Consider the following 18,353-nt stretch of genomic DNA (forward strand, 5'->3'; position numbering starts at 1 on the left):
GTGGCCATCGCCTGGGAGCTTGTTAGAAAAGAAGAATCTCAGACCCCATCCCAGATCTACAGAATTACAATCTGCATTTTAACAAGATGTGCAGATAATTCATATGCACAGTCAAGCTTAAGAAGCATCAGTCTACAGGATCTGATCTGTCTGGCCCATGTGGACCTTTCATCTTCCATACTGATTACTTCTCAGTGGCCAGAAGAACGTTACTTTCTTTCTTGTTTGTTTGTTTATTTGTTTGTTTAGAGCAAGCAGGGGAGGGACAGACAGAAAGGGAGAGAGAGAGAATCCCAAGCAGGTTCTACACTGTCATTACAGAACCAGATATGGGGCTTGAACCAACAAAACGTGAGATCATGACCTGAGTCTAAACCAAGAGTCCCTTGCATAACCAACTGAGCCACAAGGCACAGAATGTTACTTTCTATTTCTTTAATCTAAACTCAGTGGCTGGGAGGGGTGGTGGTGGTGCCTGACTGACTTCCTCTTGATCCCGGGTTGTGAGTCTGAACTCCACCTTGGATGTAGAGATTACTTACAAACAAACAAACTTAAAAAAATAAATTCAGTGGCTACACTGAAAGTGGTGTGCGTGTGTGTGTGTGTGTGTGTGTGTGTGTGTAGGTAGCTAAATTCTGACCACTGTTTTAGACCCAGCCCTTCTACTCCAGGAAGTCTTTCAAAAACCTCTGCAGATCTCTTAATTTCCCAAATTCCTGAGGATGCTTATTTAGCCTTTGTTCTGCGATACTGCTGTGTACCTGGCTAGATTTAGTTGGAAGAGTGGGCAGAAGGCACTGAACTCTCCTAGCGCCCCTTCAAGTACAAATCCAAGCACAAATCGCCGAGCCCCACCCATTCCAGGGCCAGACGTTCAGACGTGTGCACAGCCCTCGACCGACACACACACATACACACGCACACGCACACGCGCGCGCGGCTCTGCGCTGCTTTTCTGAGTGTTACGGCGCCCTTCGACCGCCCCCGCGCGGCGCGGGAGGGGACCCACCGGTTCCGCTCGGCGCTAGTCGCGGAGAAAGGAGGACCCCTGGGAACAAGATCCCGCCGTCCGGTCTCCCAGCACTTTTAAGCGGTAGGCCCGCATGGAGGGGACTGCGGAGTCCCAATCGCCTGACCTTCGAGACGTGGAGGGCAAGGTGGGCAGGAAGACCCCTGAAGGGCTGCTCCGCGGGCTGCGAGGCGAATGGGAGCCAGGAACCTCTGGCGCCCTGCTGCTCCCGGGGGCGCCCAACACGGGCCACGGCCTGGGGGACAAGATCATGGCGCTGAGGATGGAGCTGGTGAGTGTGGGCTCCATGGGCCAGGGGATGGAATCCCCAGCTAGGGCTGAGGGACGGACTTATGCCCCCAGAGTTGGACAGGAGAGGAGAGCATTAAAATTCCCCATCTTACTCCTCAGGGTCCCTTCCAGATCAATCCTTAAACCCTGGGGTCCATTAATTGCCCCTCCCAAGGGTAAGTGGGGTGTTGATGGGTCCTGAAGACTTGAGGTGGGAGGCATGGGTTCTAGGAAGTTTTTACTGCAAAATAATTGGGTGGGGAGAGGTGAGGATTGGGAAGCACTGAGAACCTAGCACAGCCCAAATCTCCCCCACCCCACCCCTCCACCAGGTGCCATCTATCCCCTGGCCACCATTAAAGGGCAACCAGTTTCTTCTCTTCCTGCAAACTGGGTTGCTCCTCTGAGGCCTCAGTGTTCATGACAGGATTTAGCACAGAAGAGATCTGGGTGAAAACCTCCTGGACTAGGGCCACTAAAGACAGCCTCCCTTCCTGCAATGTTCTCCCACCCCCATTTAAAATATTTGGAAGTTCCTAGAACCTGAGCAGTCAGAATAGCAGCACCATCAGCATTGGCTCCATCATCTCCGAGCCCCCCAAGGATATTTATATTTTATCTGTAACTTCTTGGGGAGAAGAGAAGGAAACAGGCACCCTCCCCCTCCCCTGTTGCTGCTGGTCTAGATTCAGAGCCAGAAGGGCATCTGGGGCTGCCTAGGCTCCCCAAGGCCCTAGTTCCGGTGAAGGGGGTGATTCACACCTGCCACCACTTTGCAGCCAGTTCTGGGGAACCGAAGAATTCTCTCTGGCTTAGAACCAGGAGGCCATGGTGAGTGTGTCAGTTAATAGGTTTTCCTGGAGCCCCACTGTCTGCCCAGTTCTGTGCCAGGCTGGGCTGTGAGAGAGCAGAGAAGGAGGGCACGGGAGCTCCTAGACAGCCTGCAAGTCTGAGAGGAGAGCCTTGTGGGCAGAGTAATCAGGGAAGGCTCGTGGGGGAAGGATTCGAATGCCATGTGTGCACTTGACCCTGAAGGTTGGAGGTGAGTGCCAGATTCTTCAGGGCAGGGCTGTGACTGCCCACCTAAGGGAGGGGCTCGAATTTGCCTCATTGTACAAAGTGGTGCCAGGTATCATGTTGAGCACTTTACAAAATATTCGCTTAATACTCACAGCAACCCTATTTGGCAAGTGATCTTTTATAGATAAAGAAACTGAGGCACAGAGAGGTTAAATAACTACTCAAGGTCATATAAAAAGTAAAATGCAGAGCCAGGCTTTGAATCCAGATGATCTGCCTGCACTTTACATTTTTAGCGTTGAGATCTGCTTTGTGCCAGACACTTTAAAGACATTTTACGTCATTGAAGTGAGAAGAGCAGTCATCATTCCTCCATAGGATGAAGCATGCTTGCAGGTGTTCAGGGGCTTGCCTGGGCTCACTCAGGAGCTCCGTGGTGGAGCCATGCCTCCTCTCTGGCTCAGAACTCTTCTGCCTTTGATGGAGATTTTCTGGTTGTAAACTTTAAGGGGGTGCATTTAACTTCTGATCAGGTCTCTGCATTCTGTTTTTTAATGTTTATTTTGGAGACAGAGAAAGAGAGAGAGAGAGAGAGAGAGAGACAGGGTGTGAGTGGGGGAGGGGCAGAGAGAGAGGGAGACGCAGAATCTGAAGCAGGCTCCAGCCCCAGCTGTTGGGCACAGAGCCAGACCCTGGTAATGACCTGAGCCTAAATTGGAGCTTAACTGACTGAGCCACCCAGGAGCCCCAGGTCTCTGCATTCTTGACCCAGCCTGGTCTAGGACCCTAGGCTGCCCATTAAAGGCACAAAGGAGGGCGCTTGCTTGGGGGCCCAAACAGTGAAAGGTCACTACCTACCCCATTCCTTTCTCTCTCCTTGGTCAAGGTGTCATTGATATATTTGCGTACTCTGCCCTGCCCACTGGGTTGCACCTAGGGAGGACGGGACAGGGCAGGGGGTTTCCCTTGGAGCAACTGGTGGCACTACTGGTCCAAGCCCTCTAAGCACTGTCCTTCAACTGTCCCTCTCCCAGCAATCCTGCAGGGAGGGGATAGGCCTGCTCTTGAGGCCAAGGTTATTCCTGCTTCTAGGCTCCTTTCCTCTTGGTTCCCTCCCCCTCTCACACGTTGAGTGAACCAGCCAGAGTCTGGGGTATGTGGGAAAGGAAAACAATAGCAACCTTCCCTACTTAATCCACCCAAAGAACTGTTGCTGTGACAACCTGCCCCCACAGAGCCCCCACAGAGCAGCTTGAGAAAAAGCTTCAGGCAAGAAGGGGGAGAAGACCTGGGTTCAAGTCCTGGCTCAGCTCCTGAATCATTTTGAGATCTTGAGCAGGGCCCTGACTTTCTTTTGGCCTCAGTTTTTCTGCCTCTTGGAAGATGAGAGGACAGGAGCTTGTGGGACCAGATAGTCCTAGTAAGAATAGTCTGAGAATCTCAATCTGTGGCCAGGGAGCTGGGCCTGGAATCTCCAGGCTTTACCCCAGGGCCTGATTTGTATTGAGTGATGAGGGAGCCATACTTGTGACCCGAGGGCTGGGCCAAGAGTCTAATATGTATGTGTTAAGTGGGGGAGTGGGGAACCTGAATCCCCCTGGGAAGAGAATTGGATTGTGGTGGCCTTTAAGGCTGCATCTCTCTGAGCTATTTATACCTTTCTGTTTCCAAAGAGATGGTGTGGAATGAGTGTTTCTTTTTCTGGCAAGAAAAGCCTTGCTTTTTTCTATTCTGGGGAGTGATGCTGTCACAGTCAGGGAATCCCACTGTCACAGAACTCATTTTTCATCAGCGTGGTAAAACCCAACCCCCTGAATCCTGGAGACCTCCAGAGGGGCCAAGGATGGTAAAGGCAATAGGATCACAAAGTCTAATATGACCTAGGCTAAGCACCATAAATGAACTGTGCAGGACCTACTCTCGGGGAGCTCACAGTCTGAATTCACAGGAAGGAGGGAGAGAGACTAATAACTCTGGTACAGGACCGTAAGTGTTATTGGAACACAGCATGGGCTTCCTGGAAGAGTTTTCATTAAGGAGTGACATGGTCAGATTTGTACTCTGGAAAGGCTACTTTTTTTTTTTTTTATGATTTAATTTTTAAGTAATGTCTACATCTATCATGGGGTTTGAACCCTCAACCCTGAGATCAAGAGTCATACACTCTACTGACTGAGCCAGCCAGGCACCCCTGGAAAGGCCACTTTGAATTGGAGGGGTTACATGCTGTTTCCTCTGGTTGGAATGTCTCTCTCCACAGCTTAGTCTGGCTAAGTCCTACTTAACCTTTATGCCTCGGCTGATGTGCCTTATTCTAGGAAGCATTTTCTTACCTCCCTTTGTTGGGTTAGGGCCCTCTAGGTACCTGTGGCCCTCTATATAGCAGTTGTTTCCCCTAGCATTTACTACATTGAATTTTTAGTGCTTGTGTCATTGTCTTATCTTACCCATAGATTGTGAACTCCCCGAGGCTAAGAAATGGTGTCTTTTCTTCCTTTAACACAATGCAATGCCTATAAGAAACACCCAGTAAATATTGTTTCATAACTGAATGGATTAATTACATCGTGAGGAAGAGCAGGGAAGACTTCCTAGAGGAGGTGGCATTTGAGGCTGGGGCTTGAAAAATGAATAAAGTCAGTGGGAATTCCAATTCAAGATGGCAGATTGAACACATGCATTTACCTTCATTTCCTTCTGAAACTTCACTAAAAGGCCAATAGAAGGATTATTTTAAAGGCCATGAAACCATTATGACAACAAAAATAGGAGAGAAGATGATAGGAATAAAATTTTGGAAGCTAAAGAGCAGAAGGAAGACTTGTAACTTAGTAGACCTGAAAAAAAAGCTGAATTTCAAGCTAGCAGCAAGGAAAGCTGAAAAGCAACACATTTTGCACTACAGAAACCCTCAAAGGTCACAGGAGTTGGAAGCACTGGGTATTTCTAGAACTGGGGGGCACAAGTGAAGCTGAAAACAGAAGGGTTTGTGAATGTCTGTTTAAGAATCATATTCTAAGATGGGGCGCCTGGGTGGCTCAGTTGGTTGAGCGTCCGACTTCGGCTCAGGTCATGATCTCACAGCTCGTGAGTTTGAGTCCTGCGTCAGGCTCTGTGCTGACGGCCTGGAGCCTTCTTCAGATTCTGTGTCTCCCTCTCCCTCTGCCCCAACCCACTCACATTCTGTGTCCATCTCTCTCAAAAATAAATAAACATTAAAAAAATTTTTTTAATAAAAATTAAAAAAAAGAATCATATTCTAAGATCTCCAGGTGCCAGCCACTTCTTTATCCTAACAGAAGATTGGAGATGTAAGTTTTGGAAAAGAATAGTACAGAAGGAAGGGAAGAAGGGGAAGAAAGGAGAGAAGAAAGGAAGAAAGGAGGAATTATAGCAGGAGAAGCATTTTTAGTTTGAGAAGTTTTATTTAATACATCTAGTTTGGTTTTGGACTAGGGCTGTTGGTTTCACTGCTAACTTATTTGTCCCCAGTATGAAATAATTGAAGATAATCTTCTTTATCATATGTCATTAATAATCTGTATAGTCTGTGGCATTTTAGTTGTTCATGTTTATATCTCTATTTAAAAAAATTTTTTTTAATGTTTATTTATTTTTGAGAGACAGAGACAGAGCATGTGCAGGGGAGGGGCAGAGAGAGAGGGAGACACAGAAGCTGAAGCACGCTCCAGGCTCTGAGCTGTCAGCACAGAGCCCGATGTGAGGTTCAAACTCACAGACTGCAAGATCATGACCTGAGCAGAAGTTGGATGCTTAACCAATTGAGCCACCCAGTTGCCCCTGTTCATATCTCTTTATTGAAACTGCAAGTTTCTGTTAAGTAGGGACAGTTTCTCCATTATCTTTGTAATCATTAGACAACTCAGGAACCAAATAACCATCTGTTTCATTGAATTAGAGTTGTGATATTATTCCAAAGTCACAAATAATTTCAGGTACAGAATTTTGTTCTGTGCTTATGCCATGGTAATTAGGTTTACCATAGTAATATGTAAAGTTAAATAGCTACCATTTATGAACTAATACTTGTCAGGCAGTATCTTGTGCATGTTAATGCATTCCTTCCATTTATTTTTATTTTTTAAATGTTTATTTATTTATAATGAAGGAGAGAGAGCAAGAGGGGGAGGGGCAGAGAGAGAGGAAGAGAAAAATCCCAATCAGGCTCTATGCTTAGCACAGAGCCCAACACAGGGCCATCTCATGAACCATGAGATCATGACCTGGGCCGAAATCAAGAGTCAGACGCTTAACTGAGCCACCTAGGGACACCCTTCCATTTTTTAAAATGAACTTTTTAATTAGGTAGTGTCCTCGGTGCACCTGGCTGGCTCAGTTGGTAGGGCATGTGACTCTTAATCTCAGGGTTGTGAGTTCAAGCCCCATGTTGGGTGTGGAGACTTTTTAATTAAAAATAAATAAATAAGTTAATTAATTAACTAAATAAAAATTAAAAAAAATAGTATCCTCATTTTACAATGAAGAAATGAAGGTTTAAAGGGGAATAAAAATTCCAAAATCATATGGTTCATTAATGGCATAACTGGAGTTTGAATCCATATCTGTTTAATTCCAGTGCCTATATTTTTCTCAGTGTACAAATACTTGGTTATATTCTGGTTTATCATTCTAGATGTAAAACAATCATTTACTGAATAATTCAATAAACATTTATAAATTGATATTTAAAAAAAAAACACCTAGAACCAAAGGTCTCCAGATTGAGAGACAACAAAGTTGAAGGCAAGAGGGATTAAGTAAAAATGTTTTAAATGTTATGATATACCCTTCTAGCATTTCCCCCTACTTGGCAGCTTTCCTTATATTCTCAAGATGGGTATAATATGGTGAATATGGTGAACCTGAGAGAAAGTAACCATAAGAGATACTGACTCAGGGCTAACCCAAATAGCCCAGCCAGATAATTGCCAGTTTGCAACCAGCTTTTTAGAGACCACTCTGAAGTATGAGCAGCTACTAAACACTGTAAGACACCTGATGAGACCCTCTAACTGTGCAGATGTAGATAAACAGAAAAAAACAACTTGAATGAAATGGAGATAATATTGGAAGATGAGAACTTATAAGAAAAATCATTAACTATATCCCAAAAAGATAATATTGCAGCCATATCAGGAAGCTATAAACAGGAAAACATTCAGAGAACTAGAACAACTCTTAGAAATAAAAAGATGATAGGAAAATATGAAAAACTCAGTAGAAGGGTTGATAATGTTGAAATATTTCAGAAACTAGAGCAAATATAGAAAAAGATGGAAGAGGATTAAAAAAAAAAAAAAGAGGATCCGTCCAGGACACCCTCTATTCAAATAATAGGATTTCCAGAAAGATCATAGAAATAGTGGAGGAGAAATCAAGAAAGAAATAAAGAAAATCAGAACTGAAGGATATGAGCCTCCAGATTAAAAGGACCCATCAAGGGGCCAATTCAATGTATCAAAATAGACCCACGCCATGGCAAATTATTGGGATAATTTAGAACACTGGGAACAGGGTGCCTGGATGGCTCAGTTGGTTAAGCGTACAACTCTTGATTTCAGCTCAGGTCATGATCTCACAGTTCATGGGTTTGAGCTCCAGATTCTGTCTCTCCCTCTCTCTCTGCCCCTCCTCCACTCACACGCTGTCTCTCTCTTTCAAAAATAAATAAACATTAAAAGTTTTTTTTAATAATAAATATTAGAAATTTTATATATAAAAAAGAAGGCTCCTGAAGAGCTGTCTCTAAGAACATGGAATAGATGGAAGATGTGATATGTTTAAAAGCCTTGAGAGGAAAATTCAGACAATTGGGAGAGGGTTTGAGGCTGACTTACTGATGATTATATAGCAAACTAAGCAAAAGAGTAGTAGTAGTGTATGTAGTAGTAATAATATGATAATAACGTAATAATTACGTAAGATGATACATATCATTTATTATTATTCTAAGGCATAATTACAATATTATTACTCTAAGGAAAACATGAAGTAAGAAATGAAAAGTAGCCATAGTAAACTGTACAACTTAGCCGCGAATAGCATTTCCAAATCCTAATAAGGTAAATACTGAATAATTCATTTTATCGCGTATGTTGGAATACAGAGAGAAAGGTGTCTGTATGGCAGAGGATCGGGGAGTAGGATGAAAAAGTTAAATCCTTAACCTTCTATCGTATGGGAAGGCAATAGAAAACACCTAAAACTTAAAAGTCAGTAAGTGGAATGTTATTTGGAGATTAGAATCTAAGTACCAAAATAAGCAGATAAAAAATGAATAATGGTTGTTTCTGGGAAGAAAGATTTAGGATTAGGATGGGGGACTGTTACTTTCATGATAAATCTCACAGAACTCTTTGCGTCTTTAATCTATGTGCATTCATTACTTTGCCTAAAAGGAAAATTAAATAAATATGAAATCAGGAAGTCATGTGTGACGGGACTGGGGGGCTTCCAGGGAAGTATGCTAAAAGTGAAGCTGGAGAGACAGGCAGGGGATGTATTATGACAGCTTTTGAATGCCTGCTGCTAAAATATTTAGATTTTATTCTCTAAGAGTTGTGCAAAGCCCAGAAAGTTTCTTGAGCAGGGGAGGGACAGATTCAGATTGGTATTTGCGGAAGATAACTTAGGGGATCTGAGGTGGGAGGGACCTAAAGATTACCTGGTAAGTCAGATTTACTCCCAGTACAGACACCCTAGACTAGTGTGTGGTGAAGAGAAGCCCTGCATCTGTAGCCAACAGGATTCTGACCCTTTGAACAACTGCTACCCACACCCTGAAGGGACTGTGGGGCCAGGTGAGCTCCCTCTTTATTCCCCAGCTCCTGCCTCCTTTTGGCTCAGTCTACTTCCTAATTAACACCAGACTCCCTATCAGGTTGTTCTTTGATTCTGGACCGGTTCAATAGTTAATGCCCTATTCTATGAAGTTCAAATCTCAGTGGGATCGGATTTCGATACTAAACATTTACTGAGACCTAACTCTGTGTCATGCACCGTGTTGAATACTTAAATTTTTTTTTAACGTTTATTTTTGAAAGAGAAAGAGAGAGACAGAGTGTGAATGGGGGAGGGACAGAGAGAGAGGGAGACACAGAATCTGAAGCAGGCTCCAGGCTCTGAGCTGTCAGCACAGAGCCTGATGCGGGGCTTGAACTCATGAACTGTGTGATCATGAAGTCAGATGTTTAACGGACTGAGCCACCCAGGTGCCTCCAGAACTGAGATTTTAAACTGCAATCTGCGGCGCCTGGGTGGCTCAGTCTGTTGAGCGTCCGACTTCGCCTCAGGTCATGATCTCACGGTTCATGAGTTCGAGCCCCGCATCGGGCTCTGTGCTGACAGCTCGGAGCCTGGAGCCTGCTTCTGATTCTGTGTCTCCCTCTCTCTCTCTCTGCCCCTCCCCCGCTCATGCTCTGTCTCTCTGTCTCTCAATAATAAATAAACGTTAAAAAAATTTTTAAAAACAACAGCTGCAATCTGTCTGCTTCTAAAGCCCACACTCTAAATCAACCATACTTCTATTCCCATGCTTCTTAAAATTGAGGCATGGTTGGTTGGACCACAAAGTGGGGTCTCTAGAAACATTTGGGAAACCCATGGCTCTCAAGCTCAGACTGATTCCTTCTCCTACTCCCCCAGGCTTACCTGCGAGCCATCGATGTGAAGATCCTGCAGCAGCTGGTGACTTTGAATGAGGGCATCGAGGCTGTGCGCTGGCTGTTGGAGGAGCGGGGGACATTGACCAGCCACTGCAGCAGCCTCACCAGCAGCCAATATAGTCTGACAGGCGGGAGTCCAGGTCGCTCAAGGCGAGGCAGCTGGGACAGCCTGCCAGACACCAGCTCCACTGACCGGCTGGACAGTGTCTCCATCGGCAGTTTCCTAGACACGGTGGCCCCCAGCGAGATGGATGAACAGGGCCCCCCTGGGGCTCCCCGTCCTGAGATGGACTGGGCAAAGGTTATACCCAGTGGGGACAGGGCCAGGACTGAGGTGGACCTGACAGCCACCAGGCTAGGGAACTTGAGGGCTGTATGGAAGCCCCCAGGGGAGGGGCTCCAAGGTGGACCTCCTGAACCACTAGAGGATGAAAGTGTTAAGCTTGGCTTTGAGGCCCACTGGTATTGGGGGCAGTGCCAGGATGATGTGACCTTCTTGTAATAACTTTCCCGTCCTTTCATATTTCTATAACTCTTTCATCACTAGGTCCTGGTCTCCCTAGAAATTTATACTCCCTTATTCTGGGTCTAGGAGGAGGCTGCATTGAAATCCAGTTACCGTGGAAACCTGGCCTTACCATCCTTCTGGCCCCTAAGGAGGCTCTGCTTTTATCCTTCAATTATTGGGACCCTAGAGCTATTTACATAGATACAATGACTCTAGAGGCTTGACCTGTAGCTTCTGGTGTGATAGTATCTCTTCCCCTTCCCCCTGCAACTAAGTAAGGATTTGAGGGATTTAGGACCCATAGGAGATCACTGATGAAGAGTCTTGGCCCCTCTCTTGGCCAAGATGGAGAAGTGTGGAGGGACATGGACATTCAGGGCCAACCTTCCATGGATTGGCCCTCCTAGAAGCCTCTGGGGTTGGTAGAACCATCCCTTCCTGTCTGGTGAGTGATGTCATTTCCTGCCAGGATGGAATAGACTTTCCTCTGTACCAGTCTCTTAGTGGTGATAGGGCAGTATAGGGTTGCCTGAGCCCCTGCTGCTAAGTGAGACCACACCATTTATTCTCTATACCGTTACTTCTTGCTAGGGGGATCATATCACCCCTCCTGGTAGGAAAGCTTCTCACTGTCAGATGTTTGTGTTCCTTTTCAGAAAGGTTCTTACTTTTTAAATTGGGTGTTCTCATTTTGTTCTAGGGGGTCTCACTTCCTCTGTGACCACATCCCTATCTGATGCCAGTATTCCTACATCTGTGCTTTTAGGGAGGGAAATTCAGGGGCCTCTACACACGGCTCTCAAAAGTTTGTTTGGCCTGCCCTGCCAGTCCCCTGTCTTACCCCTTCCCTGGGTTGCCCCCATTTTTGTATTCTGGCTCCAAATCTGTCTGCCAGGAGGTTTAGCCTTTGTGTCTCCACACGTTCTCAGTTTCCACTTCCACTTCTTCAGGGCCTCTGGCCTTTTATATGCAGATGAGTCCCCCATCTACCCCCCTCTCTCCCCATTGCTGATGGGAATCAGAGGGAGAAGAAGCTTGAAGAGCTCTGGGGGTGTATCATAATTTCCAAAGAGGGGAGGTGTCTTCTCTGATCCTGTGATTTCCCTTCCCCCATCCTGCCCCAGACCTTCTACCATTTGGTCACAAGGATGCCTGCCAGAGGCTGAGACACAAGAAATCTCCTTGTCTGGGTTACAATGGGAGTGTGGGGGTGTGGCAGGGAAAGACAGAGGCTCTTTGGTCCTAAGCCCCACATCCTATGAGGGGCAGAGATAGAGGGGAAGGCTGCCTTCCTTCCTCCCTTAGAGCAAGCCCTAGACCCCTGGGACCTGAGGTGGGAGCAGGGAACTGGCTCTGAGCCTAGGTCCTAAGGCCCTAGTGAATTACAGCAAAGAAGGAATTCAAGGAAGCTGCCAACCTGGGGCCCAAGGAGAGGACAAGTGGGGGTAGTGGGGGGGGTGGTGCAGTTGTGAAAGAAGGGCTGTGGCTGATGTCAGAGAATGAATTCTTGGAGATTAACCCTTTGAACCCCAGCTAACTGCCTATATGTTGGTCTTTGTTTTTCCTGGGGCCTGAAACTAATCATTGGAAGGCAAAAAAGAGAGAAAAGGATGTCAGGTGATCCTTGCCTATTTGCTGTGCCTTCCACCATGGAGGAGGAGCTTCCCCAAGTGCTATAATAACTCCTGCAATTTCTCTACCTTTTGTTCTATGCTGGAGAAGGGAAAGAAGACAAGTTAATCTCCACTTTCCCTAAATTTCTCAAGTTTTGTTCTGCAACTCCCACCCCAGTCCTTTTGGGGCAATGTGTTCATTCCATAGCTCCCCCCTAAGGACCCGCTCTTCTCCCATCCCCTCAAAGTGATCAAAATCTCTAAAGCATATTCTTAGCCTTTCCTCCTTTGCTACTTACCAGCCCTCTCCTTAACACCTCTTCTGGTCTTGGGGCTCCTGACTTCCCCTTAGGGTGGCAGTTCAAATGCCCTTCTCCAGTTCCTACTCTGTTGCCATTTTGTAGCATGCCTCGGGTAAACTCATTTTTACTTAGAAGCTTTGTGTTCTTTTTTGAAGCTTACTTGTTTGGTTAGGCTACAAACTTCTGAGCTGAAGAGGGTGTGCGCCCTCTTGTGGCCATTGTGTGCCATAGCCGGGGTAGCTGCCTAGAATCTCAAAGCTCAAGTATAGCTTTACAGAACACTGGACCTTCAGTGCACAGACAAGCTAGAGAGACAGGCCTAGAGAGGGCAGAGATTTGCCCAGTGTCACCCATTGTGGATCCAAGGCAAGACTCTAGAGAACCCAGATTTCTTGCCTGTCTGCCCACAGTGCCGTCACTTGGCTAGACTGTTCCCCCATTCCACCCAGTTAACACCACCCAAAGGACAGAAAGCAATTTTTCCTTGTGTTAATATTTAGGTTCTTAATCCTATTCTAGAGAGGCAGCTCAGGGTTTAGAGAAAGTGCTATAGGCTCTGAGGAAAGAGAACCTTGGACCTTGACTAGGTAAAAGCTGCATGAATCTGGACTGCAGATATAAGAAAAATCATCCTGGACAAACCCTTTTCCTAGGGAGGGCCAGTAGGCCCAGACATTATGGAGGGAGAGCTCAGCATTTCAGACCTGGACGTTAGAAGTAAGGTGGGGGTGGGGAGCTTTGAAATTAGGAAATCCGGATGGATCCTATGGAGTTGGGGAGCTCCGCAGGTCTAGGGAGTACAGCACAGTTGGATAGGTACAACTGGGTAAAGGCAGAGATGAGACTGCTCCTGGAAGCTGAAAAAACAATGCCCGGGAGGGTAAAGGGTGGTGCTGACAGGATGAGCCCGTTGAGGAGTTATGAGACCTTGGGAGTGGGCAAGTGTAAGAGCCTGCATTTAGGATGGAGCAGTAAGGTTGAGTATTGGACTGATTGGAAGCTCGGTGGCAGCTTAGATGAGAAATGCTTGGAGCTTGTAACAGACAGGCTCGCTGTGTGTATGGGTTCCAGGCACTACTTGGTGTTCAGTGACACCTGTTGAATGAATGGAAGAACGAATGTGTGTAAACCCACAAGGAGATATGACTTGTTTTTTAAAAAGTAGCTAATTAGGTCATAGTAGGTAATATAAATATTATTGTATTTAATTCTTAGCAACCCTCTAAATAATGCATTATTAATCATGTATTGTTGCTTAGATATATGTTCATGGTGAGATAGGTAATAAATCAACTATAATAGGAACCTGGGTCAGTCTGGCTGCAGGGGCTTCCCAGAAGTCTTTGATTCCCCACTCCCCACTGTCACAGACCTTACTCCCCTGGGAGAACAGGTTATGCTACCTAGCAGCAGGGCTAGTATGCTAGTTTCCTCCTGCTGCTATCATGAATTACCACAAACTTATTGGCTTAAAACGACACAAATTTATGGGAATGCAAGCTGGTGCAGGCACTCTGGAAAACAGTATGGAGGTTCCTCAAAAAACTAAAAATAGAACTACCCTACAATCCAGCAATTGCACTACTAGGCATTTATCCACGGGATACAGGTGTGCTGTTTCGAAGGGACACATGCACCCCCATGTTTATAGCAGCACTATCAACAATAGCCAAAGTATGGAAAGAGCCCAAATGTCCATCGATGGATGAATGGATAAAGAAAATGTGGTATATATACACAATGGAGTATTACTCGGCAATCAAAGAGAATGAAATCTTGCCATTTGCAACCATGTGGATGGAACTGGAGGGTATTATGCTAAATGAAATTAGTCAGAGTAAGACAAATATCATATGACTTCACTCATATGAGGACTTTAAGAGACAAAACAGATGAACACAAGGGAAGGGAAACAAAAATAATATAAAAACAGGGAGGGGGACAAAACAGAAGAGACTCATAAATATGGAGAACAAACAGAGTTACTGGAGGGGTTGTGGGAGGGGGATGGGCTAAATGGGTAAGGGGCATTAAGGAATCTACTCCTGAAATCATTGTTGCACTATATGCTAACTTGGATGTAAATTTTAAAAAATAAAAAATAAAATTTAAAAATAAATAATAAAAACTAACAAAAAACAAACAAACAAAATGACACAAATTTAGCATCTTACAGTTCTGGAGGTCAGAAGTCTGAAATCAGTTTCACTGGGCTAAAGTAAAGTCTGTATTCCTTCTGGAGACGCTAGGGGAGAATCCATTTCTTTGCCTTTTCTAGTTTCTAGAGGCTGCTTGCATTCCTTGGTTCATGGCCCCTTCCTCTATCTTCAAGGTAACAGGATAGCATCTTCTCTCCTCTGACCTCTTCTCCCATTCTTTCATCTTCTCTAATTCCGTCTTTTGAGGATTATATTGTGATTACATATGCTTGTGATTATATTGGGCCCACTGGGATGATCTAGGATCATCTCCTCATGTCAAAATCCTTAATTTAACCTCTTCAAAGTCCCTTTTGTCACAAAAGGTAAAATATTCACGGGTTTTGAGGATCAGAAAATGAACATCTTTGGAGTAAGAACCATTATTCAGCCTACCAAAGGCAGAGATGGAAGGTGGGCAAATGGATGCACCCAGGCCCAGAATGAGCCTGTATGCTTTGTCCAGCCTCCCTCAGCCTGGAGTGAAGGGTGGTGGGAAAGTGGTGGCCAAGGGGAAGGTGGCCAGGTCCAGGCCCCATGTCTGGAGAATGGCAAGTGCCTCTTGCATCATCACTACCAGGCAGAGCTGAGATTAAAGGGAGAAATTCTCAGTTTAGGGAATTTTCAGGCTTGACACTCTCCTAGTGAACATGGTGGAGGGTTCCAGCAAGCTCTGTCTTCAACACTGCCTCCTCTCCAGAACCATTCTGTGCAAGGCGGAAGGTAATTACCAGCGAACTAGGCTGGGCTCTCTTTAGAAAGGGTAGATTTGTTCTCTCCTTTTTAAATTAGTTTTTATTCCTTAATAAGTTAAACCATGCTCCTCATAGCGTGATGAACTCTCATCCTCAGTTGATATTAGGCCCCTTTATTGCTTTATTTTCTTCTTTTGATCCCTGATCCCTGTTCTCATTCCTCTTCCTGACCTAGGCATATACTCTGATGTGTTTAGTATGTGTTCGGATATGTTTGTATCTTAAAAAAAAAATAGATAATTGTGCGCTTATATGTTGTAATATATATATAAATGGTATTATTTTACAAAAAGCTAACTTCCATAACACGTTGCCCCATATTTCAGTGATTTAATACAATAAACATTTCCTTTTCACTTACACCGGAGCACAGGTATTCCCACTTGGACGGCTCTCTTCCCCTGGCCACTTCAGGTTTGAAATGGCTCCTTCCATTTTCAGGTGGTGATAGCCTGATTCTGTGTCATAAAATTCCTGTCAACTTTTTGGCAAATTGTTTTAACATCTATTAATGACCATTTTATAAATTGGTTATTTTATTAGAGATTACAAAATGATGCCTTTTCTAGTAATATTATTCCCTCTGTTATTCTAATTCTACACATAAAACCTTTTTCACATCCTCTAGGACCATTTGGTTAACCTAAAATAAAGTTTATACTAGAATAGCAAGATGAATGCTTAAATCTCTTCCCTTATCTATCCCTTTTAAAGTAGTGAATTGATCCCCTAGCAACTTAGAGTTCGATGATTTTGTTTTGTTTTGCTCTCACTTTAAATTATTATTGTGAATTTGTAGTTTTTAATATATTTAATGTCTTTTAATCACTTGCAGTTACTTTTTGTTTTATATCACATAAAATTTAAAACATAGACACAAGTAGAGAAAATAGTACAGTTGACCCTTGAATAATGGCATAGGTTAGGGGCACTGATCCCCAGCGCAATTGAAAATCCACATGTAACTTTTGACTAAAACTTAACTGTTAATAGCGTACTGTTGACTGGAAGCCTTAGCAATAATATAAGCAGTTGATTAATACATATTTTGTATGTTATATATTTTTCTTACAATAAAGCAAGCTAGAGAAAAAATGTTATTAAGAAAATCATAAGGAAGAGAAAATATAATTACAGCACTGTACTGTATTTGTAAAGACAAAATCTGGGTATAGGTGGACCTGCATAGTTCAAACCTGTGTTTTTCAAGGGTCACCTGTATACTGTATACACCCACGCACATACACATACATATATACATGTACGCACAAACATACATATGGTGAAATACCTCATGAGTACATATTGATACTTTCGCTTCAAATTCAAGATTAAAGAGCTTTTACTCAATTTCTTGTCTAGCTTCTTTTTTCTGTACCAAGAATCCTGGTTTTCAAGGACACAGGTGATAATAGAATTAGAATAATCCATAATTACTCATTTCTTTTATCTCCTATACAAAGCACTCTCAGAATAACAATATTTTTAATTTTATTTTTTATTTTTTTTAATTTACATCCAAATTAGTTAGCATATAGTGCAACAATGATTTCAGGAGTAGATTCCTTAGTGCCCATTACCCATTTAACCCCTCCAGTCACCCTCTGTTTGTTCTCCATACTTATGAGTCTCTTCTGTCTCCCTCCCTGTTTTTATTTTTGTTTCCCTTCCCTTATGTTCATCTGTTTTGTCTCTTAAAGTCCTCATATGAGTGAAGTCATATGATTTTTGTCTTTCTCTAATTTCACTTAGCATAATACCCTCCAGTTCCATCCACGTAGTTGCAAATGGCAAGATTTCTCAGAATAACAATATTAATACTACCACTGATATGATTACTGAAAACATTAAGGAAGTATTTTGCAAATGCGTTTCCCATTCTCTACATTAAAAAACTTTGTAGTAAGTCTGTATTTTCTTCTTCTTAGCCCTTATATAGTTTTAGTTCCACAAGTAATCTTATAATTAATACTCATCTCTAGTCTTTAAGTCATTCTACTCACTTTGGTTGTCTGAAGCTGATTTTCTTCTTTTTTTTTAAATTTATTTATTGTGCATGTGTGAGAGAGAGAGAGAGAGAGAGAGCACAAAGGGGGTAGGGGCAGAGAGGGGGAGAGAGAGAATCCCAAGCAGGCTCTGTGTTGTCAGTGGGGCTTGAACTCGTGAACCACCATGAGTCATGATGACCTGAATGGAAATCAAGAGTCAGACACTCAACCAACTAAGCCACCCAAGTGCCCTTGTAGCTAATTTCTGGTCAGATTCCCCAGGTAGGGCACTTGACAACAGTATTCTTTGAGATCTTTCATGTTGATATATTTGTGCCCTTTATAAAGTCTGTTTTGCTAGGTTCACACTTTTCTATCTTGAGTCTCTTAAATGTTCATTTTCTTCTGGCATAAAGTGTTACTATTGAAGTCTAATGATCATTTAATTTTTTGTGTGTATGGGGTGTGTGTGTTCAGATGCCCAAAGGATTTTTTTCATTTTCTTTACAGTTCAATCATTTTAGGGGTGCCTGGCTGGCTCAGTTGGAGGGCATACAACCTTTTTTAAAATTTTATGTATTTATGTATGTATTTATTTAATTAATTTGAGAGAGAGAGAGAGAGAGAGCATGTGTGCACAAGTGTTGTCCCCATCCTAATACATTTTGATTCAACTCCAAGCAACTTCTCCTCAGTGTGGGGCAGGGTACTAGAAGGCAGCCCTGGTGGGTCAGTTTTGACAGTTCATACGAGCCAGCCCCGCCCCAGCCCCTTAGAGCTTCTCACTGCAGGCCCTCTGCACTCACCTGCTATTTTAGACAGCAGATCCCTCATTTCATTTACTGTTCTCAAACGGCCTGTCTTGATTTCAGTGAGTACCTATGGGCTTGTTCGGGTTCTCCTGTTCTTATTCTGTCAGAGGCCATTCCTTTATTTTCTTCTTTCTCTTGCAGATGCTGATCCTGTATAGGTCTGGTAGGG

General features: G+C 44.0%; 1 protein-coding gene across 1 annotated transcript; it reads left to right on the top strand.

Moving 5' to 3' along the window:
- Positions 1-494: 494 nt before the first annotated feature.
- Positions 495-13,745, top strand: LURAP1 (leucine rich adaptor protein 1). The gene is made up of 2 exons (XM_003990047.6): positions 495-1,304; positions 9,989-13,745. The coding sequence occupies exons 1-2, from the start codon at positions 1,107-1,109 to the stop codon at positions 10,508-10,510; spliced, it is 720 nt and encodes a 239-aa protein (XP_003990096.1). The 5' UTR covers positions 495-1,106; the 3' UTR covers positions 10,511-13,745.
- The last annotated feature ends 4,608 nt before the right edge of the window (positions 13,746-18,353 follow it).

This window comes from Felis catus, chromosome C1, assembly GCF_018350175.1.
Source record: "Felis catus isolate Fca126 chromosome C1, F.catus_Fca126_mat1.0, whole genome shotgun sequence".
NCBI classification, from domain to species: domain Eukaryota; kingdom Metazoa; phylum Chordata; class Mammalia; order Carnivora; family Felidae; genus Felis; species Felis catus.

What these genes read in the sequence shown, in the direction of transcription:
- LURAP1 (XM_003990047.6), top strand. Translation starts at nt 1,107, where the DNA reads ATGGAGGGGACTGCGGAGTCCCAATCGCCTGACCTTCGAGACGTGGAG. An exon ending in TGGCGCTGAGGATGGAGCTG is followed by an intron (nt 1,305 to 9,988) that starts GTGAGTGTGGGC and finishes CTACTCCCCCAG; the next exon opens with GCTTACCTGCGAGCCATCGA.